General features: G+C 50.9%; 1 protein-coding gene and 1 long non-coding RNA gene across 5 annotated transcripts; one reads left to right on the forward strand and one right to left on the reverse strand.

Annotated features, from left to right (window-relative positions):
- Nucleotides 1-4,452: 4,452 nt before the first annotated feature.
- On the forward strand, nucleotides 4,453-27,781 carry Fbxl19 (F-box and leucine rich repeat protein 19). Of its 4 annotated transcripts, none has more exons than XM_050165845.1 (13): nucleotides 4,453-4,905; nucleotides 5,052-5,194; nucleotides 5,545-5,739; nucleotides 8,693-8,893; nucleotides 10,249-10,392; nucleotides 10,501-10,587; nucleotides 10,666-10,884; nucleotides 11,389-11,421; nucleotides 12,746-13,257; nucleotides 21,502-21,665; nucleotides 21,758-21,919; nucleotides 26,284-26,502; nucleotides 26,604-27,781. In XM_050165845.1, the coding sequence occupies exons 4-13, from the start codon at nucleotides 8,717-8,719 to the stop codon at nucleotides 26,780-26,782; spliced, it is 1,896 nt and encodes a 631-aa protein (XP_050021802.1). In that variant the 5' UTR covers nucleotides 4,453-4,905; nucleotides 5,052-5,194; nucleotides 5,545-5,739; nucleotides 8,693-8,716; the 3' UTR covers nucleotides 26,783-27,781. The 4 variants fall into 4 exon arrangements, with proteins under 4 accessions (XP_050021802.1, XP_050021801.1, XP_050021803.1 ...); XM_050165844.1 differs by having other exon boundaries at nucleotides 4,455-4,905; nucleotides 11,389-11,550; XM_050165846.1 differs by lacking the exons at nucleotides 4,453-4,905; nucleotides 5,052-5,194; nucleotides 5,545-5,739 and adding an exon at nucleotides 7,213-7,540 and having other exon boundaries at nucleotides 11,389-11,550.
- LOC126515878 (uncharacterized) lies at nucleotides 6,131-8,706 on the reverse strand. The gene is made up of 2 exons (XR_007595942.1): nucleotides 8,036-8,706; nucleotides 6,131-6,582 (listed from the first exon to the last, which is right to left on the reverse strand). It is a non-coding gene; the product is annotated as an uncharacterized lncRNA (long non-coding RNA).
- Nucleotides 27,782-27,820: the final 39 nt, after the last annotated feature.

The raw sequence follows: 27,820 nt of genomic DNA on the forward strand, positions 1-27,820 counted from the left end.
TTTTTTTGGTTTTTCGAGACAGGGTTTCTCTGTGGCTTTGGAGCCTGTCCTGGAACTAGCTCTGTAGACCAGGCTGGCTTTGAACTCACAGAGATCTTCCTGCCTCTGCCTCCCAAGTGCTGGGATTAAAGGTGTGCAACACCACCACCCGGCCATTATTTTACTTTTTCTCTTACCCTTTTTGCTCAAAATCATCCCAACTAGAATTATGGCCACGTATCTCACTTTACAGAAAAGCAGAAAGGAGCTGGGATGTGACTTGCTGAACTCCCTGGGTTTCGTCTCCAGCACAACAGGGCTGCAGGAGATAGCTTCTTGGTCGAGAGCGTGAGGGCACATGTGAAGGAGCTCATTGGCACCACATGTCTGTATTGCCAGCATTCAGGGGGCTGAGGCAGGTGGTCATGAGTTTGAAGCCAGCCTGGGCTTCGTCGTAAAACTGTCTCAAGGGAAAGAGGAAGAGAGGATTGAAGGCCTCACGAGCCATGGTAGCAGGGAACACACATTTGTGACCCCACCGACTGCTCAGGAGGAACACCAACTTGTCTTAGTTCCTTTCCTGTTGTGATAAAAGCCTGACCAGCGTGCCTTACAGAAAGGGTTATAGGCTTACAGGGGCAGAGGCCAGCGTCCATGGTGGCTGAGCCGCACATCTTGATCCATAAGCAGGAGGCTAAGAAAACTCACTGGGAATGGTGGGAATCTCTTGAAACCTCAAGCCTGCTCCCAGCGACACTCCTCCCCCAGTAAGTCCACACATCCTAAAACTGGGACCATTCTCACTGAAGTCTTCAAACCGCCGGGCTGTTAGAACAGGTACCAGGCCAGCCTAGGTAAATTACTGACTTCTAATTCACGTTTTGTTTTTCTTTGTTTTGTTTATTTATTTATTTTGAGATGAGATTTTTGCTGTGTTACTCAGGCTGGTTTTTAAATTCTTGGGCTCAGGACATGCTTCCTCCTTGGCTTCCTTGGCTCAATTTACTGCGTTTTTTGTTTTTTGTTTTTAAGATTCATTTATTGTGTATACCATGTACTGCCTGCATGTATACCTGCAGGCCAGAAGAGGGCACCAGATCTCATTTATAGGTGGTTGTGAGACACCAGGTGGTTGCTGGGAATTGAACTCAGGACTTCTGGAAGAGCAGCCAGTGTTCTTAACCGCTGAGTTGTCCCTCCAGCTCCTAACTCAGGCTTTAACCGCAAAGGTAAAGGTAAGTGTTTTTCTTCTTTCCTTCTGAAAAGTTTCTGCACTCCATAAGTCTCTCCATCGTCGCAATAATCCGAATCAGACTAAATCAAACTGAATTAGAAAAAGCCCAGGCTTAAAGGATACCAACTCTGGGATGGCTTTCCAGCCCCCCACCCCCACCCCCAGTGAGGAGATCAGAAAGGAAGATGGGAAAACCACGTGTTTGTTTGTTCTCTGGGGGTTAGTTTAGATACCCTTTGGCAGTGGTCTTGAGTATCTCTGGGGTGGGGTCATCCTTTGGCGGGCTTTCTTGGGGATGGAGTCTGGACTGAGGCAACTCCCAGGGGTGAGGGCTTGGAATACTCTTTGGGTTTGTGGATGCCAGGACCTGAGGTGCAGCTTACACCCAAACACCTTCCTTTTTTCCTTTTCAGTGGTGGGGGTAGAGCTGAGGGTTTGATGCACGGTAGTCCAGCGCTGTCCCGCCGCTAAGGCTGAGCCACACCCGACTTTTCCTGTGTTTTCCTATGCAGTCTCCTATCCACCTGTAGGTTAGGGAGCAAAAACACCACTCAGCACTGAGGGTAGTAGTAGCTGGGTGTCATGGCGCACTCAGGAGGCAGAGGCAGAAGGATCTCTATGGCTTTGAGGCCAGCCTGGTTTACATGGCGAGTAGGTTTAAGGTTACCTGAAGCTATGCGCTGAGAATCTGTGTGTGTGTGAGAGAGATCTTGTTCTAGCTGTCAGAGCTAATAGAATGAGGCCTGTGATGGTTCCATGTGAAGACTGTGCTTCCATGTGAAGACTGGAGAACCAGGGGGAATATAGTGCTGTTTGTATCTGAAACCTAAATTCTGGTATTTGAGATCTTCTCTCTCTCTCTCTTTCTTTCCTTCTGTGTTGCTCTGCTCAGAGGTTCCCTCAGGTCAGAAGTGTCAGATCCACTGAAGTTGAATTATAGGCAGTTGTGGGCTGCCTCATGCGGGTGCTGGGAATTGAATCCCCATCTTCCCCAAAAGCAACAAGTGCTTCTAACTGCTGATTCATCTCTCCAGCCCTTGTTTTGTTCAAAAGAGGAAGCAGGTACTTGACTCTAGCAGTTCCTTTGTCAAATGACACAAACTAACTCGGAATTCCAGACTCGAGAATTTTGGAAGAAGTCTGTTTTCCTGTACTTACGTCACACGCACAGACCTGGGTTTTGATCAGTCGAGGATGTTTCAGTAGTTCTGGACTTGGGCTCTGGACTTGAGTTTGAATTCCACTCTATTATTTATCTGTTGTGTATAGTTGAGTGTAAGAAATATCAAATGAGTCGGGCAGTAAGGCGCATGCCTTTAATCCCAGCACTCGGAAGGCAGAGGCAGGCAGATCTCTGTGAGTTCGAGGCCAGCCTGGTCTACAGAGAAATTCCAGGACAGGCTCCAAAGCTACAGAGAAATACAGTCTCAAAATAAAATAAAATAAAAAATACCAAACGTGATTTTTCTCTATCAACTACTATAAAATGTGTTTAGGACAAGGAATTAAAATACTTTTAATTTCTCTTTCCAAGTAAGATATTTATGCAAAATGTTTTCATTCCCCCTCCTCTGTAAAACCTTTGTTCACACAAAGGCCCACTACTCTAGTCTAGGAATTTGATAGTCTGAAGCAGTGGCTCCTCGCCGCCCCCCATTTCCTGTGCTCCAATTCTTTTCAGACTAGCTAACTGAATAGGATTTTGAGGCCAGATCCCAGCCAATGGGGAAGACACTGTCACCATATGCACTAGAATAAAAACCCAAACCTTTACTTTTGTGTTTGCACTTTCAAGTCCTACCCCCTACTCCCCCGCTTGGAGACAGGGTTTCTCTGTTAGCCCTGGCTGCCCTGGAACTTGTTCTGTAGACCAGGCTGACCTGGAACTCAGAGATTTGCCCGCCTCTGCCCCCTGAGTGCTGGGTTTAAAGGCCTGAGCTGTTGTAGAATATTATTTTAAGATGAGTTACATTTGTTTATGCTGTGGAACATTTGTTTAGTGATGCAAAGATGTGTTGCATTCTTTTTTTAAAAATTTATTTATTGGGGGCTGGAGAGATGGCTCAGTGGTTAAGAGCACTGCCTGCTCTTCCAAAGGTCCTGAGTTCAATTCCCAGCAACCACATGGTGGCTCACAACCATCTGTAATGAGGTCTGGTGCTCTCTTCTGGCCTGCAGACATACACACAGACAGAATATTGTATACATAATAAATAAATAAAAAAAATTTATTTATTTATTACGTATACAGTGTTCTGCTGGTATGTATGCCTGCGCACCAGAAGAGGGCACCAGATCTCATTAGAGATGGTTGTACATCACCATGTGGTTGCTAGGAATTGAATTTAGGACTTGAATTTAGGAATTGAATATAATTGAATTTATAAATGCTAAGATCCTGCATTTATAAGTAATAATAAGACTCTGTATTTATTTGGTGACTGGGTGGTGGGTCCTTGAAGAGTAAAGAGTGAAAACAACAAGGTTTGCCTTTCCTTGTGACTCTGAGCTTATTTTCAACATTGAGAATCTCAGCTTCTCACTTAGTGGTTTTGTTTTAAGAGTCTCATGCTGTTTAGGATGGCCTTGAACTTTTGATTCTCTTGCTTCCACCTCCAAAGTGCTGGAACTAAAGGTTTGAGCCCTACAACTCACATTGTTTATTTTTGAGACAATGTCTTCATATTGTAGCAAGGGTTGGTTTTGAATGTGAGATCCTCTTATTTCAATCTCCCCAATACTGGGAGATCAGGTTTGCACTACCACACCCATAAGAGTTCTTAGAAGATTCTTTTTCTTGTTTTTTTTTTTTTTTTTTTTTTTTTTTGAGACAGGGTTTCTCTGTGTAGCCCTGACTGTCCTGGAACTCACTCTGTAGACCAAGCTGGACTCAAACTCTGAAATCTGCCGGCCTCTACCCCAGGAGTGCTGAGATTAGAGGTACCGGCTGCCAGATTCGACTATTACAAGATTCTTAGAGGATCAAATGAGAAGCTGAAAGCATTTAGCAGTATTTGAGGCAGAACTGAGTTGTAGTTTGTGGTGGAATGCTTGCCTCGCACCGGTGATCCCTGCTTTGATTCCTAGCACAGCAAAACCAAACAAAACCTGTGAGGTGGATTCAGCTTACAAGTTAGTGGAAAGGACAATAAATGAAATCTCATTTGGGAATTACTGGAAGGCTTTATTGGGGCAGTGGGATTTTAGTAGGAACTCGAGGATAAACAGCGGGATAGAGACACAGGACGGGTGAAAAAGTGCAACTTTGCAGCCTGTGTGGACTAGAAAAAGACCAGACAGCAGTCCTTGCCAGCGGAAGTAAAAGCAGAGTGGATTTAGGACTGACACTTCCAAGGGAACAGTGAGCAAAGCGTGAGCTTCTAGGAGTCTTTTTACCCTGAGGCTAGTAGTCCAGGCTAACTGCGACTTCACACAGTTTTGGCCAGAGTCAACTTCCCAGCCAGAAAAACCACACCCACCAAGTCTTCAGCAGGACTGGAAAGTCGGAGGAGACAAGGAAGCCGTGGGACTGGCGTGGGTTCGTCGTAGCCAATTTTCCAGGGCGCAGGAGGAAGATCAGGATGGCATAAAGCAGACCCATTGGCAGTTGAGAGTTCAGAGGAGGCCTCCCAGGCTGAAAAGACGAGGCTTTACAGCACACAAACGCTACCAGTTCGGGTTGAGGAAATTTGGTCAGTGTGCGCGTCCTCTGTTAAAAGGAGAGAGGGCGCCCCCTGGGAACAGTGCTGGGTAGAGATGGTGGGAAGACCCAGCCGAGGACAGGAGAGGGGTGGGGGTTAAGATGGGGGTAATCTACTCGTCAGTTTTCTTCCCACAGAAGCTAACTGTCCGGCATGATGGATTCCTGGGCTTCCTAAACGACGGGGATGGAAGGGGCCTCGAAAAAATGAGTGCCGTCACATGCTCCGTACCAGAGCTGGTTACTTTCTTGAACACTTTTAACGTTAACTCTGCTTGGAGGTGAGTATTATCATACCCCCTTTCGGGTAAAAAACTGAGGTTTGTTGACTTCCTAAGGCAGGAAGGAGATTTTGTACATTCCAAAGTCTTCTTCCTTTGGTCGGCCTGACGTGTAAGGTATTGATTTGCAAAGGTCTGGGAGAAGTAGCATCGTGTGTGAGAAGCCCAGGCTTCTAAGGGACAACAGCGTGGGTGTACTTTCCGGCGAGAACCACGCCTCCCTTGGCGCAACAATATTGGTTACGGTTGCTTTCTTTTAAAACATGAAATCCTCACTATCCGAGAAGGCCGACATTCTAGACTCCCTGATCACCCCGATGTTTCTCTCTCACCCACACTGGTTCCCACAGGTGACATCAATTCTCCACGGGAGAATGAAAGCCTGAGACTACATTTCCCTGCAAGCCTTTGGGAAAAAAAAGCCAGGAGAAAATAGACTTTCCGTTTCCGTTCGCTTGCAATTTGGCGTGTTCACGGTGATACATATTTCAACAGCTAGAGTCCTTTCTCTGTACAGCTAAAGAAGAGACTTCATACCCCAGCAGGTACTGGCACGGAGGGAAAGTGACTAGGTTGCCATCTCTACAGCAGTCCTTTCCTACTTATCCGCAGAGACGAGCCTTAGCGGTTGGACTACAAGTCCCATAGCATCATCTGCTCCTACACCCGCCATCTTTGCGGTATTCCCCGCCCCTCTCGCTTCCATTGTCTCGACAGAAGATAAAAGAGGGGAGCGGGGACGACTACAATTCCCGGCAGGCTTTGCACTACCGAGTGCGGGATTTTGATAGTTCAGGCAGGCGAGGCGCTCCAAGTGGTAGAATGAAGCGACCAGGAAAGGTTAGGTATCCTGCCATCTTTATGGTAGTCTCTTTATCCTCCTGGTTCTGGCACTCTTAAGGAATACAGGAAGGTTAGAAAACTACTATTCCCATCCCACTTCATAAAAACCAATTTATTAGGTGTACGCCCCTCGTTCGCCATCTTGCTTGTAGTCCTTGTTCCTTTTCACCTTTCCATTGTTCCTGACGAGTAGAAATGGCAGCGGGAAGGCAGCAGATGGACTGCGACTCCCGTCAGGTACCACACACGCGGAGGGTTGTGGACCAGAGGGCGTGTGAGTGCCTGGAAAGGAGGTCGGGTCGGGAGAAAAGGCCATCTTGTTTGTAGTCATCGTTCCCGCTCCTTCTCTATGTCCTGCTACGGGGAGTCTCTGGTCAACTGGACTATAATTCCCGCCATGCTCGGCTCCCAGCATGGCATGCCTTTCGCCATCTTAGTTGTAGTGCCGGCTGGCCCCAGTATCCCATTTTTCCCACGATAGCGCCAGAATTTGCAGGACTACATCTCCCGTCGTGCTTTGCACGTGCTTGTCCTGGAAAGTAGAGCTGGTGGAGGAAGGAGGGAGAAGGGGGCGGGGTTCCTTTGGGAGAAGGAGGGAGTAAAAAGGAGGAGGTGGGAAGAAGGGAGGGGAGAGGGAGGAGAGGAGGAAGGAGGAAGGAGCTGAGGAGGGATGAGAGCGGCGACCAGGGCCTGGAGCCGAAGCAGCGCGAGGCTAGGGGACTAGGGGTGCTGAAACACCCCAACTGCCCCCACCCCTTTTCTGCCTCTGCCTCACCCTTTCCTTACACCCTCCCATTTTAGGAGAGGATTTATTCAAATTTTATTTAAATCCCTATATCTTGAGGGTCGCGCGTTTGAAGGGGGGAGGGCGGGGGCGCGCGCAAGCTGGGGGGGCGGGGCCGGAGCAGCTTCCTTCACCCCCCCTTGCGTGCCCTGTCTCTGTAGGTCAGGGGGCCGCAGTACAGGGGCGGACCCAGGGGAGGGGGGCAGGTTGCAGCGACCCCCCCCTCCCCGGGAACCGGCGGTGGGCGGGGTTTGAACCCCGGAAACGGTGGGGGGCCCCGGGTCTGTCCCTGGACCCCTGGTCAGTTGGAGCTGGGAAGGGGCCAGTTAAGGGTCGGGGGCTTTGGGGAGAGGTGGGGGTGGGGAGCTGAGACTCATACCCGGGACTGAGTGGGGCCCGGGCAGAAGCTGAGCACCCTGCGCCCGAGGAGCCCCCGTTGGCCTGGGGGGGCTGAGGGACTGAGCCCCCCAGAGCAGGACCTCCCCCTGGAAGGGCCGCGCCGCAGTCCGTGGGAGGGCCTCGCCCCCGGCGCTCCCCATCTCCACTCGCTGCTGTCCCGGCCTCCGCCGGAGGGAGGGGCCGAGCGCCCTCGGGGGGCCGTGGACCCCGGCGTTCTGAGCGTTCCGCGCCCCGCGCCGCCCGGCCCCCCCGCCGCCGATGGCCGCCGACCCGCCGGGAGCTGCCGAGAAGGGAGAGATGGCTCCCGGGACACGTGTGAGGTGGGTTCATGCGGCTCCTCCTCACCCCCAGACCTGGGCAGCTCCCACTCCCATTCATCCTCAGCCTGGCCTCTCCCTGCCTTCCCCGCCCCCAGCCTCACCCTCCCTGTGCTCCAAACTCTTCTCCAACCTTCTTCCTTATAACCTCCCAACCCTAGGGAACTGGCCTTCCTTCCCCGACCCTGCTGCCCCTTGCAGACCTCCCCCTCCATCCCCCGCCTCCCATCGCCGCCCTCTAGGCCCCTCCCCTGGAGTGCTGGAGGGCCCCATACCCTGTGGATGGTCTGGAAGTCCTTGGAAAGGGAGAAGCCTGGGGAAAGCAGCTCTAAGACTGGTTGGGAAGAGACCCCTCCAGGCTTGCAGAGTCCATGTGGGATTTCAGAGGATCTGGTTTCCATGGGCATGAGAGCCCCAGGGATTCCAGACAATTAGGGATGAAAAGCAGCCTGGTAAGATGTGGGGTAGTGGGGGGGGGGTGTCTAAAACCGAACCCACCTTGAATTTTGTTGAGATGTTAGGCTGGCTCGTAGAATCCCAGGGAACCCGGGAGATTACCCAGGCTGCTTGAGGGATCCTCTTGGATATCTTGGAGCAGAAGGCTTTCTGTGCTGGCTGAGAAGGGTCACTTAAGCATCTTGGGGTGCCAGTCCTGGGAAGTTGAGAACACAGTGGGTCATTAGAAATGGAGAGAATCTCGTTAGAGTACCGAGATTTGAAAGGTTTGAATGACCGGGACCCATGAGAAAGAGAAAGGAGAGGGAGAAAGAAAAGTGTGGTCTTTGCCCCCTGCCATCTGGAGGTAAATCTGTGACAGCATGGGATGTGTGGCTAACAGGTATGAGTTGGAAGCTCCCTGAGGTCATGCTGCAGACGGGAAGCCTTTTCCGGGAACCTGGGCTTGGGAGGTTAGAGGAGGGGCCCCAGTGTGTCTCCTTCCAGGGCTTGGGAATAGTAAGGCCTAGGGAATGTTAGGGGAGGGAGGTCTTGAGGAGTGGGAGTGGCCCTCTGCTCAGGACACGCACTAGAGGGCTGACCTTCTTGGAGGGTAGAAATAGAAGCTCTGCCCCTCCAGAGGTGCTGGGAGCTTGCGTCCAGGATTCTCTCAGGCCAGCTTAAGCGGGCCTGTCTGACTTTACCCTCATCTGCCCACAGCCCTCGGCGTTGCTGACGCCCCCAATGTCGTCGAGCAGCCGGGGGCCGGGGGCCGGAGCGCGCCGACGCCGAACCCGCTGCCGTCGCTGCCGGGCCTGTGTGCGAACTGAGTGCGGGGATTGCCACTTCTGCCGAGACATGAAGAAGTTTGGGGGGCCCGGGCGCATGAAGCAGTCGTGCCTGCTTCGGCAGTGCACTGCGGTGAGTCTTGCCTCCACCCCCACCCCCACCCCGTGCCGGGTACCTCGAACCCCAGGCATCCTTCCCCAGAGCACCATTAGTAGTATTGGTCCGAGTACTCTTGGGGTGTCTGGTGACTGCCCCCCGGGATGTACAGTACACGCGGTGAGTCTTGCCCCCCATTTCTGGTATCTTGGAGCCCAGGTATAGACCCAGAAGGGGTCTACTGGGCTGCATCCCTGAATGTACCTTAGAGGCGCCATTTGCTCATTCAGCCACTTCCTGTCTTCCTTCACCGATTTGTTTAAATGTCTGATTTTTGTCTTTTTCACAAAGTGAGGTACCCAGAAGAATCTGCCTCAGGTCTATAGAAAACTGAACCCCTGCTGTAAACCCCTGCCTGGGTATCTGTGCAAGAGGAACCCATCTCTACCGCCAGAGAGTAGTTCTTGCCTTTGTCTGGCCTCTTTCACACACCGCAAGTTTCTTGAACTTGAGGCCAGGACCCCCTTCTTGTGACCTTGAGGAAATCACTGAACTTCAAGTACCTTCTCTGTAAAACGTTTCTTTTGCCCAGTTGTACAGATTAGACCGTAGTGTGCTGTGAATGCCCTATTGAAAGGCCCACGACACAGCAGTTATCTGGGAAACGTGGTGTCTTCCATGCCTCCCTCACCTTTGACGCATTCCTGGGCGCCATACCTCAGGAGCCACGAGAACAGGCTTCATCCTCGGCACACGTCCCTGCTCCTTCTCTTCCTGGTCCAGCCACTCCTTCCGGCTTGCACTCTCACCCTTTTCTTCCTTTGTCCCCCAAGCCTTTGCCCCACTTTCTCATCCTTCTTCCTTGATCTAGATCCACCGCCTTCAGCATCCCTGATAGGCCTCAATGTTCCCAGTGTCTGCCCTGAAGTTACATTGTCTGGAGACTGCTGCCTTTTCCCCTTCATTCCTGATCTGGTCTCACTGTGGGCTCCAGATCACTCTTTGGACTGTCCACTGAACAACCTTTGAATTACCCCCAGGCTACTGTTCTGTTTTCTGTAACCCATTCCCAGCATCATCATTTGCCTATGGCCTCTTCTGCTCCAGGCCAGTTAAGTTTCAGGATCACACTTGGTCTGGCTCCTGTGCTGAAAATTCCAATAATGGCAGTAGCTGTGTCTCTAACCCCCTCATGCTTTGTCTTGTTTTTTACAATGAGCTGCAAAGGAAAGATTCCCTCACTTTATATTAAAGATGCTAAAGGTCATCCTGGCAATAGGACCAAGTTAAGGATTTGGCTGCAGGATCTGAACCTACCTACAGCTGACACCGAAGAAAGTTTACCCTGTGGCTTGGTTTTGGGGTCTCTGATGCCTCCTCTTTCTCAACAGCCCGTGCTCCCACACACAGCTGTATGCCTCTTGTGTGGGGAGGCAGGAAAGGAGGATACAGTGGAGGGAGAGGAAGAGAAATTTGCTTTGAGCCTCATGGAGTGTACAATTTGCAACGAGATCGTCCACCCTGGCTGCCTGAAGGTGATAACTCTGGGGTGGGCTGAACTATCGGGGAGCAAAGAGGTAGGCCAGTATATCTCTGGGCGTATATTGGCACCTTCTGTTCATTGTTTGATCTCTTGCCTACAGATGGGAAAGGCTGAGGGTGTTATCAATTCAGAAATTCCCAACTGCTGGGAGTGCCCCCGATGTACCCAGGAAGGACGGACAAGCAAGGTAAAGCAGGGGCTGGGATAAGGGCAGGTGGGGGATCGGGAGCTAGGTGGGGCCTCATCCCCAGCTTACACCTTCCAGGATGCAGGTGAGGGGCCAGGGCGCCGTAGGGCTGACAATGGTGAGGAAGGCGCAAACCTAGGGGGTGGATGGAAGCTGACAGAGGAGCCACCACCGCCACCACCCGTGCCCAGAAGAAAGGGACCTTTACCTGCTGGTCCTCCCGCTGACGATGTGCCTGGGCCCCCCAAACGGAAGGAGAGGGAGGCGGGGAATGAGCCCCCAACCCCAAGGAAAAAGGTGAGCGGAAGGGTGAGGCCTGTCCAGCACATGGGATTCTAGGAGCTGTAGTCTTAGTCTGGTATGTGCTTTGGTTCTGGAGCCAGGCCCTGATTGACCAGGAAGCGAGGCTTTGTGAGTTCCCCCAGAGATGTTTGGGAGTTGTAGTGGGAGCTGTGGGTGGAACATGTTCACTATGAAGAAGAAAAGCAAGTATGGGGTAACTGGTACAGGCCAGGAATCTGAGAGACCTGCAGGATTAGGGAGGAGCTACAGAGCATGCTCAAACTACTACAGAGGTGGAGGGAAGGGCCCGAAAGAGCCTGAGGGGGAAGAAAGGAGCTGAGGAGCATGCTCAGTAAGCCAACACACTGATTACAAGGTTAGTGTGCTGAGCAGTCTTCCTGGGATGGGGGCTTCTGGGATTTGTGGTCCAAGAAGAGGTCGTGGACCTTAGTTTGGTAGTCAGTAATGGTTTCTAATGGAGTTTCTTTCTTCCCCGTGTCTATCTCCTTGCCCTGGTAGGTGAAAGGAGGCCGAGAGAGGCACTTGAAGAAGGTGGGTGGAGATGCCTGCCTCCTCCGAGGAGCGGACCCAGGCAGCCCCGGCCTTCTGCCCCCCAGGGTTCTGAATCCGAGCCAGGCATTCTCATCCTGCCACCCTGGGCTCCCTCCCGAGAACTGGGAGGTGTGCCGGGGACCTCCTCCTTCCCTCTCCCCCCCTTCCTTGCCCCACTCTCCGTAGGAGACTAAGATCTGTCCCTTCCTGCTCACTTTCTCTTGCCCTAACCCCACATGGTCCCTATGGACCCCTGGAAAGAGGTGGGTGGGAAAATAGACTGGGTCCAGGTCATAGAAACCCTTGGTTTCCAGCAGCCATTGGACTGGCATCTGGCCCATTTTTCTTAGTTTTCTAAGCCTAAGTGTAAAGAACTGAATTTATATTTCTGTCAGATCACTGGTTCTTTATATGGTCTTGGCAATTTGTTAGCTGCTCTGGGCTAACAAATGAGTTTTCTAATTTGTGAGATGAAGACAATTACTTACTTTGCCTCTTCTCCCATCCCTCAGCACTAGATAAATCCAAATAAAAGTAATGGGGCCCGGAGAAGTTAAAAGATGGGCCTAAGGTCACAAGGCAAAGCTAAAATTCTGATACTACTCTGCTCTGGTAATCTGAACACAAGGTTCTGCCTGACTGTCCAGATCCTCTACCAAACATCAGTTTGTAACCTTGGACAAGTCACTTAGTCTTTTTTTTTTCTTTGGTGGCAGGGAGGTTCGAGACAGGGTTTCTCTGTTGCTTTGGAGCCTGTCCTGGAACTCCCTCTGTAGACCAGGCTGGCCTTGAGTTTACAGAGATCTGCCTGCCTCTGCCTCCCGAGTACTGGGATTAAAGGTGCTTGCCACCACTGCCCGGCTACTTAGCCTTTTTGAGCCTCATTCAGTTTCCTCCTGTCTAAAAGGAGTAGTGTAAGTTGTCTCTGTATTAGGTCACTGTGAGGACCTGACTCAGAGAGCAAGGAGACTCTACACTAAGAAAGAATTACTGTTTGTTCCACGTGTGGACTTGTCTAGTCTAGCTGTTCTGTGCTGTAGATGGTGCAGCAGGACTTTCCATGTCACAGAATGGGAAGGCAAGCCAGCACTCCACACAGGGTCTCCTCTGGGAGGTTCATGCGCCATTGACTAACCCACCAGGCTGCCTGGACTTTGAATCCCCACTGTAGATAAGGAAACTGAAGTCCAGAGAGGGACTGTTTGGGAACAATTAGGAACTCAGGGCTGTCTCCCGGGCTCCTTATCCTCTGGTGACTCCTTCTGGGTGAGTGGTTGGGAGAATCATTCTGGGCCCTTGTACAGCCTAACCTGTCTCTCTGCAGAAACCAAAGCCACCTATGGCCTCGACTGAGGGACCCGCAGCGCCATCCCCATCACCACAGAGGGAGAAACTGGAGCGTTTTAAGCGAATGTGCCAGCTGCTGGAGCGGGTGCCCGATACCTCCTCTTCCTCCTCGGACTCGGATTCTGACTCAGACTCATCTGGCACCTCGCTGAGTGAGGATGAAGCTCCGGGGGAGGCCCGAAACGGGCGGAGGCCAGCCCGGGGTAGCTCCGGAGAAAAGGAGAACCGTGGGGGTCGGCGAGCTATACGCCCTGGCAGTGGGGGACCACTACTCAGCTGGCCCCTGGGTCCTGCTCCACCACCACGGCCTCCACAATTGGAGCGGCATGTGGTACGCCCCCCTCCTCGAAGTCCCGAGCCTGACACTCTGCCTTTGGCTGCTGGATCCGACCACCCCCTGCCTCGGGCTGCCTGGCTTCGTGTCTTCCAGCACCTGGGACCCCGAGAGCTGTGTGTCTGCATGCGAGTCTGCCGGACTTGGAGCCGCTGGTGAGTGTCCAGACAGGCCTGAGTTCCTTTGCTGCCATGCGTCTTGCTTACTAGGTGTCCTATAATAGGTCTGATTCTCTCTGAATCTTGGCCTTCCTTGGTGTCTGTTGTAATGTGATCCTTTCACCGGGACTGAGCTTCCTTAACCCTCCCCTAGTGACTTAGTGGAGAAGAGATAGTGGAGCCCGGAGTGTGAATCTGGACCCTGTGACTCCAACTGTTTCCCTTTAGCTTTTACATACGTTGAGAATTAGTGTGTGCAAGTGTGGTGTCCTGCGGTGTCCACTTCTCACGATTTGAGATCTCCTGAGAACAGTTTAATTTGGTCCCAGCTTTACTAAGGTAGCCCTTGCCTTCTAAAGCAGCCACACTTGGGCCTCTTGAACCAGCCCATCCCTTGAGCCCCCCCCATCCTCCAAAACCTGGCCCCCTTTCTGACCCTCTCCCAACAAGCTTCCTCCTCCGTCAGCCCCCCCAGCGTGCTGTTCCCTAATAGAGCACAAAGAGACCTTTGGCAAGTGGACAAGCTTTCATTATTTATTTTCATGTTCCCATCAGTTTCTGGGGGTGGGGACACATACTGAATATTGATTTTTATCTCCATATCCCCAGCACAGTACAAAAAGGCTGTATAGATTGATGTTCAAGAGATGTTTTTACAAAGTGAGTAAGTTCAAACTTTTTCCCAGGACTCAGATTCCTGTCGGGGCTTCAACAATGTTGCATCTCCAGCCCTGGGAGGCTGAGGCAGGAGGAGCCTGAGTTGGAGGCCAATCTTGGCTACATAATAATACTTTGTCTCAAAAAAAAAAAAAAAAAAAAAAGCGTGGCCTAGCAGCACCATGTGGGTTGAGGCTCACTGAGGCTTGTAAGTTAAGTTAGGGGCTAAATTAAAAATCCCACCCTCTTCCTTTGGGGCAGGATCTGGAGAGCTAGGACTTTGCCTTCTGGTGTCTTTGGAGCCAGAGAGGCTGGTATGCAAGAGCCCGAGGCAAATGTCTCTGGTGACTGTTTGCTCCACTGAGTTTATGCCCTTGGGCTAGTTCTTTAACTTCCTCATGCCTGCCTGCCTGCCTCGCTTTCTGTTTTTATCTTCCCTCCTTCTTTCTCTGCAGCAGGAATTGAACCCAGGGACTGGCGCATAGGTCAGTCAGTCCTCCACCACCAAACTATACGCTGAGCCATCTTGCTTTTTATTTTTGAGACGAGCTCTCCAAACTGCATAGACTGGCCTTATGATCCTTTTACTCCCAAGTAGCTAGGATTACCAGTCTGCACCACCAGGCCTGGCGTCGTTTTCTTCACTTTTTTGTATAAAACCAGGATAGCTAGGTGGTGGCAGCATACGCCCTTAGTCCCAGCACTCGGGGAGCAGAGGTAGGTGAATTCTATGAGTTTGAGGCCAGCCTGGTCTATAGAGTTGAGTTCCAGGACAGCCAGGGATACACAGAGAAACCCTGTCTCAGCATTTCCCCCCCTTAAAAACAAAAAAACAAACAAACAAACAAAAAAAAACCAACAACACAGTGCTCGGGAAGAGTCCATAGACTGCATACAGGCAGACACAGGAGTTGCTGAAGGTACCCACACCCTCTGAGATGTAGTTACTGGGGTGGTACTTGCTTGTCCGTGCCTTTTTGACTGAATCTATGCTGACATGGGATCCATAAAGAGACCTGTAGCTGGAAATGGACAAAAGCAGGGAGGCCATTGAGGTCATAGTGTTTCCCATCTTGGCCCCTGCAGCCTAGCCCATGGCTTTCGTCCATGGTGACTTATATCTCTTATGGCCTCTATTTCTCACTTGTAGTCTGGGAAGTATATTTTAACGTAGTTGGAGCTCAGGTCCCAAGAAGGATCAGCTTCAAGATGCCCTTGTGATTCAGGATACCAAAATCCAAATACTCAATCTCTGGATGACTTACAGTATCTAATACAAAGCGAATAATATATAGATAGTTACTTTACTGTGTCGTTTAGGGAATAACAAAACATGTCTCCTTCGGTACATAAGCAATTTCTGTTTTGAATGTTTCCGTCTGTGGGTGGTTGACTCCTTAGATGCGGAACCTCAGATACAGAAGCCAAGTCCTGCTTACCTTGTGGGACTTAATGAGGCGGTTCCTGCAGACCGCTCAGCAGAGTGCCTGAGGGGACTGAGCCTTAGCAAATGGTGCCTTCAGGTGAGAAAAACCTGTAAGGACAGAGCAGAGGCCTGTGGGGACCACAGTGGGGGCGTTATCAGGAAGCTCTGGCGGATCTGGGCTCTGAAGCAGAGGCTGTAGGGAGAAGGGTACAGATTGAGACTTTGGGGAAGAGGTGAGGAGACAGAGTTTTGTCGTCAATTCAGAATCCTCCTGCCTCTGTATTGCACCAACATGCCTGACCTAAGTGAGAAGGAATGGCACCTGGGCTTGGGGGTGCAGGTCTGTAATTCCACTGCTTGGATGATTGAGGCAGAAAGACAATGGCAATTTATCAGACATTTCTCAAGATAAAAAGACTAGAAAAGTCGAGTGTGGTGGGGCACTCCTCAGGAGGCAGAGGCAGGTAGATCTCTGTAACTTGAGGCAAACTTGGTTTGCCCAATGAGTTCCAGAACAGCCTACATTTAAGGGAGGGAGGGAGGGAGGGAGGGAGGGAGGGAGGGAGAGAGAGAGAGGGAGAGAGAAAGAGAGAAAGGAAAGGGTGGGGGCTGGGGAGATAGTTCAGTTAGTAAAGTATTTGTTGTGAAGACCAAAGTTCCATCCCCAGAACCCATGTAAAAGGCCAGCATGAGACAAGAGAATTCCTGGGGCTTCCTGGCCAGCCAGCCTAACCTGATCAACAAGCCCTGGTTCTGGGAAGAGACCCTGTGTCAGAAAAACAAGGGGGGTGGGGGAGCAGCTGGAGAGATGGCTCCTGAGTTAAGAGCATGCATGGCTCTGGCAGAGGACAGCAGTGTGGAGTTGTGACTTAGGGTAGAGCGCTCGCTTATCACGGTCCTGGATCAAGCCTTCATACTGCAGAAGAGCGGCTTGGACGTGCTGACTCATTGGCTGTGAAGACGCCATTGTGAGTGCCAACTCAGTGTGACCCAGGAGCCTGGGCGGGAGGCAGTGGGATTCCTGAAGCTTGGTATCTCAGTGGAGAGTGAACTCAGATTTGATCTCTTTGGTTGAAAAACTTGTGAACCAGTCAGAGGCCACTGCTGAGGAAGTAAGGTCTGGCGCTGTGGTGAGAGTTTAGATAGAGCAGTGTGTTCTCCACCTTCCTGATGCTGCGACCCCCAACCATAAAATTATGTCTGCTGCTACTTCGTAACTGTAGGTTTGCTACTGTTATGAAACAATGTAAATATCTGTTTTCCAGTGGTCTTAAGCAACCCCTGCGAAAGGGTCTCAGCCCACAGGTTGAGATCTGCTGTGATAGGGAGCAGAGGCGGGACATGAGTGTGAGCTAGAGAAAACAACCCAAGAATTTGGGAGATCAAGGTGGGTCCTACAGAAAGGGAGACCCAGGAAGGAAGGGATGCCGAGCAGTGGTGGGTGTTAATGGGAGGTCACAGGAGATCCGTGACTAAAGGTGACAATTGGCTTTGCTATCTGAAGGGCTAGTGGAGGGCTAGTGGACTGCTTGCCTAATATGCAAAAGATCTGGATGTCTCCAGCCATACACACACACACACACACACACAAAAACCTTGCTATTCCTGACTGTGCTTAGAGGCGGGAGAGCCAAAGCCAGAGTCCGCCATCAGCTTCAAGTGAGGGACTTGGTCTAGTGATCCTGCTTAGACCCTGGTTTCCCAGAAGGCATCTGGCATTCCCTAGCTGCTAAGGCAGCACCGAGTGAATGAGCATAAAGGAAGAACGGGTGTGGGAAGAGGTAGAGAGGGTGTAGCTGGAGAGGGTTGTAAGCGGGAGAGCAGGCAGTTGCAGGCTTTCCTGTCTGGTGGCTTTGATTATTTAGAACTGGGAGGCAAAGGGGCGGGCAGGGGAGTTGTGGAGGAGGTGTTGAAGTACCAGGTAGACATTGCAGTTTTCAAGGACGTGGGCAGAGAAGGAAGTAGGAAGGACTGGCTCGTGGTCAAGGCTGGCTGGTGGGAGACTGGAGGACAGTGGAGTTTAGGAATCCCAGAAAGCTCTTAGAAAGGAAAAGCTAGCTGTGGCCTGTGTCCCCTGAGAGAGCACTCGGGGCTGGCCCAGCACTATCCCCAGGACCTTCTGCAAGATGAAGTTTGAAACTGCAGTGGAGGACAGGGGGGTGTGGGCTGGGCTGGAGTCAAAACAGGGATATCCATGCTTACCTATTCAAGACTCAGCTGGGTGGTGGTGGCACACACCTTTAATCTCATAGTCCCAGAACTCAGGAGGCAGAGGCAGGTGGGTCTCTGAGTTCGAGGCCAGCCTGGTCTACAAAGTGAGTTCCAGGACAGCCAGAGCTATACCGAGAAACCCTGTCTCGAAGAAGAAAAGGAGGAAGAAACAGAACGTGTGTGCGCCTCGTCTCTTGAGTGCCCTTTTCTCAGTGTCACCTCCCCAGCCTGAAAGACATCCATGGCATTCCTTCACCTTCGACCAGTCCGCAGTTCCCCTGGACATATGCCGGGCCCCAGGGAACCCTTCCTGTGCTGCTCCCTTTGTTGCTGTAACAAGCCTTTGAAGTCAGAACTCTTACCCCATTTTATGGCTTGGGAAATAGAGGCCCAGAGAGGTCTCCCCAAGTGTGGAGGTGGAAGGCCCGGGGTTTAGCCCTCCCCAGCTTAAACACTTCACCTCTGGTTCTGTGGCTGTGACTTCCCCACTGCCACCCTGGCTTCCTTGGTGGCCTCCATCCTGACTTTTTCCATTCAGGATCCAGGCTCCATCCACTTAATACCTGTGAGTCCTTGAACAAGGTTTTGTTTTTGTTTTTAATTTATTTATGTGTATGTGTGTGCTTGTGTGCGTTTATATGCACTAAAGGTGTGCGTGAGTGTGTTGGATCCCCTGGAACCAGAGCTTTAGGCAGTTATAAGCCGCCATGTGGATTCTGAGAACCAAACCCAGGTCCTCTGCAAGAGCGGGAAGTGCTCTTTATTGCTAAGCCCTCTTTCTGGCTCTGGAGTACATTTTTTAACTTCTCTGGGAATTATTTTTCTTTACCGAACAAAGGGGGTGATAATCATCTCCCAGGGATGGTGTGGACTTAGATGGTAGTGCAAAGAACAGAACGTGATACATAGTAATCCTTGAATAAACACCTGCTGTCGGGCCTGTAGTCAGCAGCACCATTATGCTAGGGGGAATTTTCTTCATTCTGGAGTTTTCCAGAGCTGCCGTGTCGTCCTGCCTTTGTCCACCTTCCCCTTTCTGGAGTGAGAATATTTCTTCACGGCCTCAGCTCCAGCATTGTCTTTACGGGATGTTCCCTGCTCCTGGTCTCTGGGCTGAGGTGCCATATGTCCTTACCATCTTGGTCTTCCCCAGTGGATACTCCTATCAATAGGACCTCAGCAGTTGTTGGCTGCCACACTGAGGTCTAGTCTCCGTGTCCTGGGCCTTACTGCAGGGGGATGAGTTGACTCCAGCCAAGAGACTTCCTGAAGTTCAGAGTTGAGCCTTGAAGGGCCTGGGAGAGTTGGCTTTCTAGCAACAAAGAAGGTGCCAGAGTATGCTGGCCCTAGCTGGCTGGCTTTTGTGGAATATAATACAGAACCAAACTGGGGATCTCTGAGTACCATCAAATTGGGATTTTCTTTCCGAGCATTGTCAGTCCAGGAGGCCTTCAAGGAGAGGAGCTGTTGAGCTAGGACTCCAGGCTTCGGGTGTAGCAGGAGGGCAGAGCAGCAGGGGAAGAGGCTGGCTAGAAGATGGATGTGCTGTTGGTTTCTTCTTAGAACTGGAGGGGTGTGCTTAGTGGCTGAGGCGGGGGAGGAGAGGAAAGACTGGGAGGTGGAGGACCGACTGGAGCCTTTGCTGAAGTGCAGTTGCTGTGGAGTGCTGGCAAGGTTTGTTTTCTGTTTTTGTTGTTTTGAGTCAGGCTCTGGCTCCACTGCTCAGTGTGACCGCAAACTCCTTAGCTGAGTGATCCTCCTGCCTCAGCCTCCTGAGCAGCTAGGGCTACCAGCATGTGCTTTGTGCCCAGTTATCTGACCCTTTAAGTAAAGCAAAACTAAATCTGTTGGGTTTTCCAAAGGAAGTCTGTTGGGTGCCGCTGCATCCTTCAACACCTGCTAACTGGCTATAGTTTTTAAGTACTTTACAGTCATGGCAACTCCTGACTGGAATGTAATAGTTTTCATTGAATTTATTTAAATTTCATTTCTTTACTGACTTTTTCATTCTATTTATTTATCTGTTGGTGTGTGTGTGTGTTTGGTGTGTCTGTCTGTCTGTCTCTTGAGGGGCTGGAGGTGGGTGAAGTAGACGAGGTGGCATGCTAGGACCCAAATTCTGTCATCAGGCCTGTCACCAGCATCTTTACCTTCTGAGTCACTGGTTGGTGACAGTGTCCCACTGGCCTTTAAATGTGTTCTTATTTGGGAAGAGGCGTGGTTTCAGAGGATGACTAAAGTCAGCTCTCTGCACCTTCACGTGGGTTCTGGGGACAGAACTCAGCAGGTCACCGGCTTGCGTGGAGAGCATTTTACTGACCAAGCAGCTGTAGCCTTTGTGTCTATTTTAAGTTACGCATTTCTGTGAACCACTGTTGTCTGCTGTTTGTTTTTTGTTTGCGTTTTGTTTAAGACAGGGTCTCGTTTAGCTGAGGCCAGTCTTGAATTCCTGAGTCTTGTCTCCCACCTTAAGTGCTAGAATTGCAGGCATGCATCTCTACTCCCAGCACAACATTGGTTGGTTTTGTTTTTGTTTTTCGAGACAGGGTTTCTTTATATTCTGGCTGTTTAGGAACTGACTCTGTAGACCAGGCTGGCCTCGAACTCATAGATCCACCTGCTTCTGCCTCCTGAGTGCTGGGATTAAAGGTGTATGCCACCACTGCCTGGATGTTCTTTTGTTTTTGGAGGCAGGGTCTCTCTACAAAGCCCTCTCTGTCCTGGAACTCATTATATAGACCAAACTCACAGAGGTCCACCGGCCTGTACCTCCTGAGTGCTTAAAGGCATGCACCATCATGCCTGGCCCACCTCAAGTTCTAAAGTAGCCTAGACTAGTGGGTTCCAAACCAGTTTGGGCTACAAAGTGAGTTCAGACCAGCCTGGGCTACAGTGTGATATCCTTTCTCAAACAAACCTAAAAAGGTAAACCCATGTTACACACAGAAATAGACAGAGATAGCAAGATAGATCAAGGACATAGTAATCCCTCTTCCAGTCTAAGGCGCCCAGTGCTCATCCCCAGCCTGCTGCTCTGCCTGCACATCTAGTTCAGTGGGAATTCCCTGGCTTGCCTTTGAATATTACAGAAGACTGTGGAGTCTCGTGGAGAAGCTTCAGGAGAGCTGGGGAAGGTTACTTAATTGGCGAACCTTCCACTCGCTGTGTGTTGGACTCGTCGAGTCTTTGGAATGCTGGAGTCGGACTTGTTTGCTTTCGGAGTCTGTGTGTTTGCGTTTGTTTCCCAGTGCCTGGGACCCACCAGGCCTTCCATAAACAGTGAATAAATGCAGAATGGCGGATGAGTTGTTACGGGAGCACACGTAGTGGCAGCCTGGCTTGATGTCAACACATGCAGTAACTAACCTGGACTTCACACCTGCCTTTAGTGTGTTGGATGCTAGGGTCCAGAGGTGAAAAAGGCCAAATCTGTGCCTTGACATCCTAGTGAGGCAAACTCCATAATCCAACAGACGGAAAATATCGGGGCTGTAAGTCCAGACAGAGTAAGCTGCCAAGTTCCTGTGAGCTATCATAACTTAGGGAGAGAAGTCAAGGAGCCCAGAGGTAGAGTCTGGGGGCTGCTCTCAGATCCCTTTGGCATTATTACATCAAATAATGTGTATGGAATTTGTAGCTATCTGGCAAGCACTTTATAGGTTGTAAGGTCCATGAACTGTAATTACTTCATTTGATCTCAGCAGCCCTGCAAGCAGCCTGAATCACTATCTTCAGTTTGTAACTGAAGGTCTTCCTGACTCAGGGAGAGGAGTGGACTTGCCCAGGGTCTTGCTTCCAGTTAGCAATGAGGTGGGGTCCTAAGTCCAGTCCTTTGGCTGGAGCCAGAAGATTCTTGTCATCCATAGGACTAGCTCTGGTGAGTGTTGACATTGTGGGTTCCTTGAGAATTGTGGCTGAGGACTCTGTCTCCTCCCTGTGGCTGGCAGGTGCTATGACAAGCGTCTGTGGCCTAGGATGGACCTAAGCAGGAGGAAGTCGCTGACCCCACCCATGCTTAGTGGGGTTGTCCGCCGCCAGCCCCGAGCTCTGGACCTCAGCTGGACAGGTGTCTCCAAAAAGCAGCTCATGTGGCTTCTGAACCGACTGCAAGGTAGGGAGGGCTGGTGGTGAGTCAGGACAGGGTGAGCACAAAGCGGGGTGCCCCATAAAGTTCCAGCACCTGCTTCCTGACCTTGTTTCTAGGCCTGCAAGAGTTGGTGCTTTCGGGGTGCTCCTGGCTTTCTGTCTCTGCCCTGGGCTCAGCTCCACTGCCGGCATTGCGGCTCTTGGATCTCCGTTGGATTGAAGATGTCAAAGACTCCCAGCTTCGTGAGCTGCTGCTTCCTCCGCCAGACACTAAACCAGGTTTGACCAGCACGTGTTCCTTTGTAGATGGCTTAGGTAAAGTGGAGGGGTAGCTCTGAAGGCCCTTGTGACATGCCAAGCTTTAGCACAGGAATGGAAGGAAAGAGGACTTTGAATAGGAAGGCCTGTCTTCCCATTTTCATTCACTCGAGATGCTGCTGTGCGCCAGGAGCTAAGTCTCAAAAGCACAGGGAAGGAAAGGCCCCATGAGAGTAGTGGTGCTCAGACACCCTCCCGCCCCAGTCCTCTTCATACCAGAGCCAGGAAGACCACCCAAAGGGGCATCTGTTTGTGTCCCATGCTCTAACTCGTTTTCTCTCGCTCTGAATAAAGACCACTTTTTTGTTTTCCATGCCTAGGGCACACAGCACCCTGTGCATGTTAAGCCATCACTCTACCACTGAGCTTACAGCTTTTGTTGTTACTGTGGTTTTACACAGTGTCTTATTATGTAGACCAGGCTGACCTCAAACTCACAAGGGACCAGCTTGCTTCTGTCTCCCATGCTGGAATTAGTGTGAGCCACCACACTTGACCATTTCTTGGTTTTTGGTTTTGAGACAGGTTTTGTTCTGTAGCCTAGACTGGCCTGGACCTGTGATACTCTGCCCCCTGAGTACTGGGTTCATACACGTGGACCACCATCCTTGCATAAAACCAGTATTTTCACTGTGGTAGCTGAGGACTGGCTCAACTGATCTCCTGCCTCATACCATCCCTGTATGTTGACTACTTCAGCCTGGCCAAGTTCTCTCCAATCCTGGGGCCTTTTCCTTCCCCTGTCATCTTCACCTCTTATGCCGGACCGTTCTTCATCTAATTAACAGTGTCTTTTCAAAATTCTTTAGAGGAGAAGATGAAGACGTGACACTTTGTTTTGTTTTACATTTTACATCTCTGAAGCCATGAATTCATGGGGAAGAGGTTTCAGCACACACAGGTTCTTTCTGTTGACTCTCAGCAGAGCAGGGCAGGCTGGGTCTTTAATGGAACCTAAATTCCTTTTTTTTTTTTTTAAGATTTACTTACTTATGTATACAATGTTCTCTCTGCATGTATTCCTGCAACCAGAAGAGAGTACCAAATCTCATTACAGATAGTTGCGAGCCATCATGAGGTTGCAGGGAATTGAACTCAGGACCTCTAAAAGAACAGCCAGTGAGTGCTCTTAACCTCTGAGCCATCTTTCCAGCCTGGAACCCAGATTCTTTAATCTTCATCTTCCTTCTTTTTCTGACCATTTCTTCCATTTCAGGAGCTGTCTTAGCTACTTAACAGGCTCACTTCTATGACATACACTAATGGGTCCTGCCCTTTTCCCCACAAGTTCTAAATGACCTTTCTTCCTCTGGCGGACTTGGCCTGTGGCCAGTCTGTAAATGTGCTCCTCCTCGAGGCTGTGAGCTGTTTGGAGGGGAGAACTCAGGGCTTGCCGAGTTGAATGCCCACAGAGGAAGTAATGGAAGCAATGTTTGGGTTCCAGACCTTAGTGGCACCAACAGCCTTGATGCTGCCATTCATTGTCAGGGTAAAGTAAGCGTGGGTTTTCACAAAAAAAAAAAAAAAAACCCTCTGATCTATACTGAAATGTCACTTTTAGGGGCTGAAGAGATGGCTCGGTGGCTGCTTTTCCACAGGAACTTTGAATCCTGGTACCCACATAGTCGCTCACAACCATCTGTGACTCAAGTCTCAGGGCATCTAGTACCCTTTTCTGACTTCCTTCGGCACTGCACACAGATAGCATACCTGCAAGCAAAATACCCATACATTTATTAAACCATTTAGCTGAACAGTGGTGGTGCACACCTTTAATCCCAGCAATCGGGAGGCAGAGACAAGCCAGCCTGGTCTATAGAGTGAGTTCCAGGATAGCCAGGGCTACATGGAGAAACCCTGTCTGAAAAACAACACAGCAACAACAAAAGATACCCTTTTCAATGTATTGTTAGTCATTTTCTGACGGCTTTAAGCCACGCTGGGTGTGGTGTGGCCCACTTTGTAGTTCCAGCTTCTGAGACAGAAGCAGGGAATAATGTACCCTTGAAGCCAGCCTAAGCTAAAATTAAGATTCTATCTTAAAAATAAATTTTAAATAAAGAGTAATAATTCTAACTGAAGCCTAGTAGTCCATTCCTGTGATTTGAGCTACTCAGGAATTTGAGGCAGGAGTATCAGGAATTCAGGGCAAGCCTAGGCAGCTTAGAAAGTGGTCTTAGAAAGTAAATAAGGACACTGCTTATTGGAGAACGTTCACCTAGTGTGCATGAGGCTGTAGGTTTGACCCTGATCCCCCCCCCCCCCCCACATACATACAATTTTCAGCAGTGTGCAGATGCCACAGGACAGTTTTGGAAACTTGCCTTGTTAGTCTGTGACATATGATGTTTTTCTCAGAGTCAGGCTGGTGCCTGGCAGGTGATGGCCTTGTGATCAGGGTCCTGGCCGTGTGACTTCTTAAGCATGTGCTCTTGGACAGGTGATGTTGTGATCCGAGCCCCACGGTTCTCACTTGGTGATAGAGGTGATCAAAATAGGGACTTGGCTTCCTTTTTAAAGCTTTTTCATTTTCCTTCTTTAAAATTATATGTATATATCTGTTTATGGGTATATGCACATGGGTGCAGATGCTCATATAGGTTAGGGGTGTCAGGTGCCCCCAGAGCTTCAGATACAGGTGGCTGGGAGCCTTCTGATGTGGGTGCTAGGAATTGAACTCAGGTCCTCTGGAAGAACAGTGTGTGTGCCTAACCACTGAGCCATCTCTGAAGTCCCAAGGCTTGGCTTCTTTATTTGTTTTGTTTGGTTTTGGTTTTGGTTTGGTTTTTAGAGACAAGATTTCTCTGTAGTTTTGGAACTTGCTCTGGAACTCTCTCTGTAGACCAGGCTGGCCTTGAACTCACAGAGATCTGCCAGCCTCTGCCTCCCCAGTGCTAGGACTAAAGGCCTGTGCCACCACTGCCTGACCAGGGCTTGACTCTTAGAGTGTAGTTTCAGGCCCAGCAGTGTTACCACAAGAGAATTTGAAAAAAAAGTAAACCTGAAATCTTGGGCCTCATGCTAGACCTGCAGCAGTTCTGGGGTGGGGCCAGCAGCCGTGTGGAGTGGGAGAACACTGACCTCTCCCCTGGAGACAGAAGAACAGGAGGCCTCTGGACTCATTCTGCAGTGGCCTGCAGTCTTTTGAGCATAGGTCATTTCATCAGGGTTTGTAGACAGCCATTTTTGGAATGTAGCTTCTGAGTGCGGTAATAGAGTTAGGTTCAAAGCGGAAGCAAAGATAGGAATCAGTGTTCTATCAGGAAGTTATCCTGTCCTACTTAGTTTCCTATCGCTGTGATAAAACATGATCAAAGGAACTTGAGGAGGAAAGGGTTCATTTTTTTCATTATAAAGTCAGAGTAGGAATTCACGGCAGAAACTAAAACAGAGCCCCTGGAAGTATACTGCTTACTGGCTTGCTCTCCATGGCTTGCTCAGCTTGCATCTGTTATACCCAGGTCTACTTGCCCAGGTGGTGTCGCCCACAGTGAGCTGGGTCCTTCCACATCAGCCATTCATAGGAACACACCACACAGACTTGCGTGCGGGCCAGTCTGATGGAGGCCATTCGTCAGTTGACCGTCTCTATTTGAAGATGATTCTAGCTTGTGTCAAGTTGACAAAGATAAAAACAAAAAAACCTAACCAGCACATACCTCCAAGAAGATTTCGAGTAGAGGAGAGAGCAATATTATCCCTTTTGTGTTTGAGAGTGGTTTCTTGATACCAGAAAGTAAATCAGGCATAGTAGCATCCGGGAGGTAGAGGCGGGAGAATCTTGCTAGCTTGAGGCCAGGGAGGTCCGGCCATCCAGAGTGATGCAGCAAGGGTGTGGGAGGGTCTCTGCCCTCAGACCTGGTTCCTGGTGGAGGAGAGGAGTTGAAGCACGACTGTTGTTGAGCCAGAATCTGACCTCACTGGTCATGGGGCGAGCAGGGTGCTGTTGGTTGGATTATTATAAAGTTGCTGAGCATCCTACTGGGACAGAGCAGTGGGCAAAAGTTCTTGCTTTTTTGGAACTGACATTTTTATGTAGGGAGAAAAAGATCCCTGAGGAAAAAATGTATTCAGTGCATCAGATACTGGGGGTGGGGGTCATGAGAGGAATGTTAAGACTTAGCTCTCATGGGAGGCTCCCTGGGGAGATAGGAGCAGTGGTCATCTGACGTTGGGTGCTATGGGTGTTGGGAAGAGCAGGTCACGCGGAGCAGCAGGGGGGGGTCTCATGCTGGGGGCAGGTGTGGGGCAGACAGTGGAGAGCATGAGGGTAATGGCCAGGGTAGGAGGAACCTTGGGTACCAAATTCTACTTTGTCTGCCCAGGGCAAACGGAGAGCCGAGGTCGGCTGCAGGGAGTGGCAGAACTTCGCTTAGCTGGCCTGGAGCTCACTGATGCCTCCCTGAGGCTCCTGCTGCGCCATGCTCCCCAGCTCAGTGCCCTGGATTTGAGTCACTGCGCCCATGTCGGGGACCCAAGTGTCCACCTCCTCACGGCTCCCACTTCCCCTCTCCGAGAGACACTGGTGCACCTCAATCTCGCTGGTAAGTGGGATCCCCTGTACGCCTTGCTTGCCTGGCGGTGTGGGTTCCCTGTGTATTGCCTACTACCGACCCTAGTCTCAGTGGTACCGCTTTATCCCCAGGATGCCACCGTCTCACGGACCACTGCCTTCCACTGTTCCGTCGCTGCCCACGTCTTCGCCGCCTGGACCTACGCTCCTGCCGCCAGCTCTCACCTGAAGCTTGTGCCCGGTTGGCAGCTGCTGGACCCCCTGGCCCCTTTCGCTGCCCAGAAGAGAAGCTACTTCTCAAGGACAGCTAGTTGGGTGCCTGTATTCCCATCCCCCAGGACTCCACACGAGCGCCTGGACCTGGCGCCTTCATTTCACCCCCTGTTGGGAGGCCAGGTTATTTTCCTTCATGACTTGGCTCTCCCCTAAGTTTAATGACTTGGGATTCCTGCCCAGGGACTTGAGCCAGCCTTCCCCTTCTCTCCCACCTGCACTGATATCTCTGGGGGTCTTTGCTTCCATCTCTCCTTTCCACCTGCTTCATTGTCCGTCCCCTTGGGGGAGTGGGTCAAGGGGTACTGGGGAGGTGCTGAGCCAGAGGGATGGTGGGGGGGGGCCGTGAAGGCGCAAGTAGGGAAGAATGAGGGGAAATGGTATCTTGCACACAGGATACTGGGAGCCAGGGGGCTGGGGGAGGTGAAGAATGGGTGTGGGGAGGGCAGAAAGCAGACCAACAACGGTTCATGGAACAAAGACCAGTTGGGTGGGATGGGGGGCCAAAAAGGGGAACCAGAGGAGCAATTGAGGATCCAGGTATCGGACAGGGGGCTCTAGAAGCCAGGAAATGCCAGGACATGGGCCTGGGAGAGGAGCAGATAGGGGGATAGTACCCTCTCTGTGGGGTTACCCCTCGCCCCTTCCTTCCACCCAGATTTTAGTTCTTTCCCTCGCCCTGACTCCTTGAACGTCACTGAAAATGGCAGCTATTGCAAGGAGTAGGGGCCATGGGCCTACCTGTTGTTCTGCTCATGGTCCAGGGGAGTGGTGAGGGGTAGCCCAAACCCCTGCCTGGCTCTCTACACAATACTTGAACATTCATCTGTACTGAAGTGTTACTTGAACCGGGGGAACCTCGGACCTGGGGGAGTGTGATGTGAGGGGACCGGCTTGACCAAGACTGAGCTAGTGGGTACCCAGTTTGGACTTCCCACCCCCAGCTCTCTTGCTTTACTGTCTTGAACAGCTCCACCCCTCCGACCTGAGTTGGGGTGGGGGATTTCAGCTTAAAGATGGGCAAGATGGGACTTCTCCAGTTTGGCTCTTCCCATTCTTTCATCGTCATGGAAACT

The sequence above is a fragment of the Alexandromys fortis genome, unplaced genomic scaffold (assembly GCF_014885135.2).
Source record: "Alexandromys fortis isolate MF-2015 unplaced genomic scaffold, M_Fortis_MF-2015_v1.1 scaffold_146, whole genome shotgun sequence".
Taxonomy (NCBI): Eukaryota; Metazoa; Chordata; class Mammalia; order Rodentia; family Cricetidae; genus Alexandromys; species Alexandromys fortis.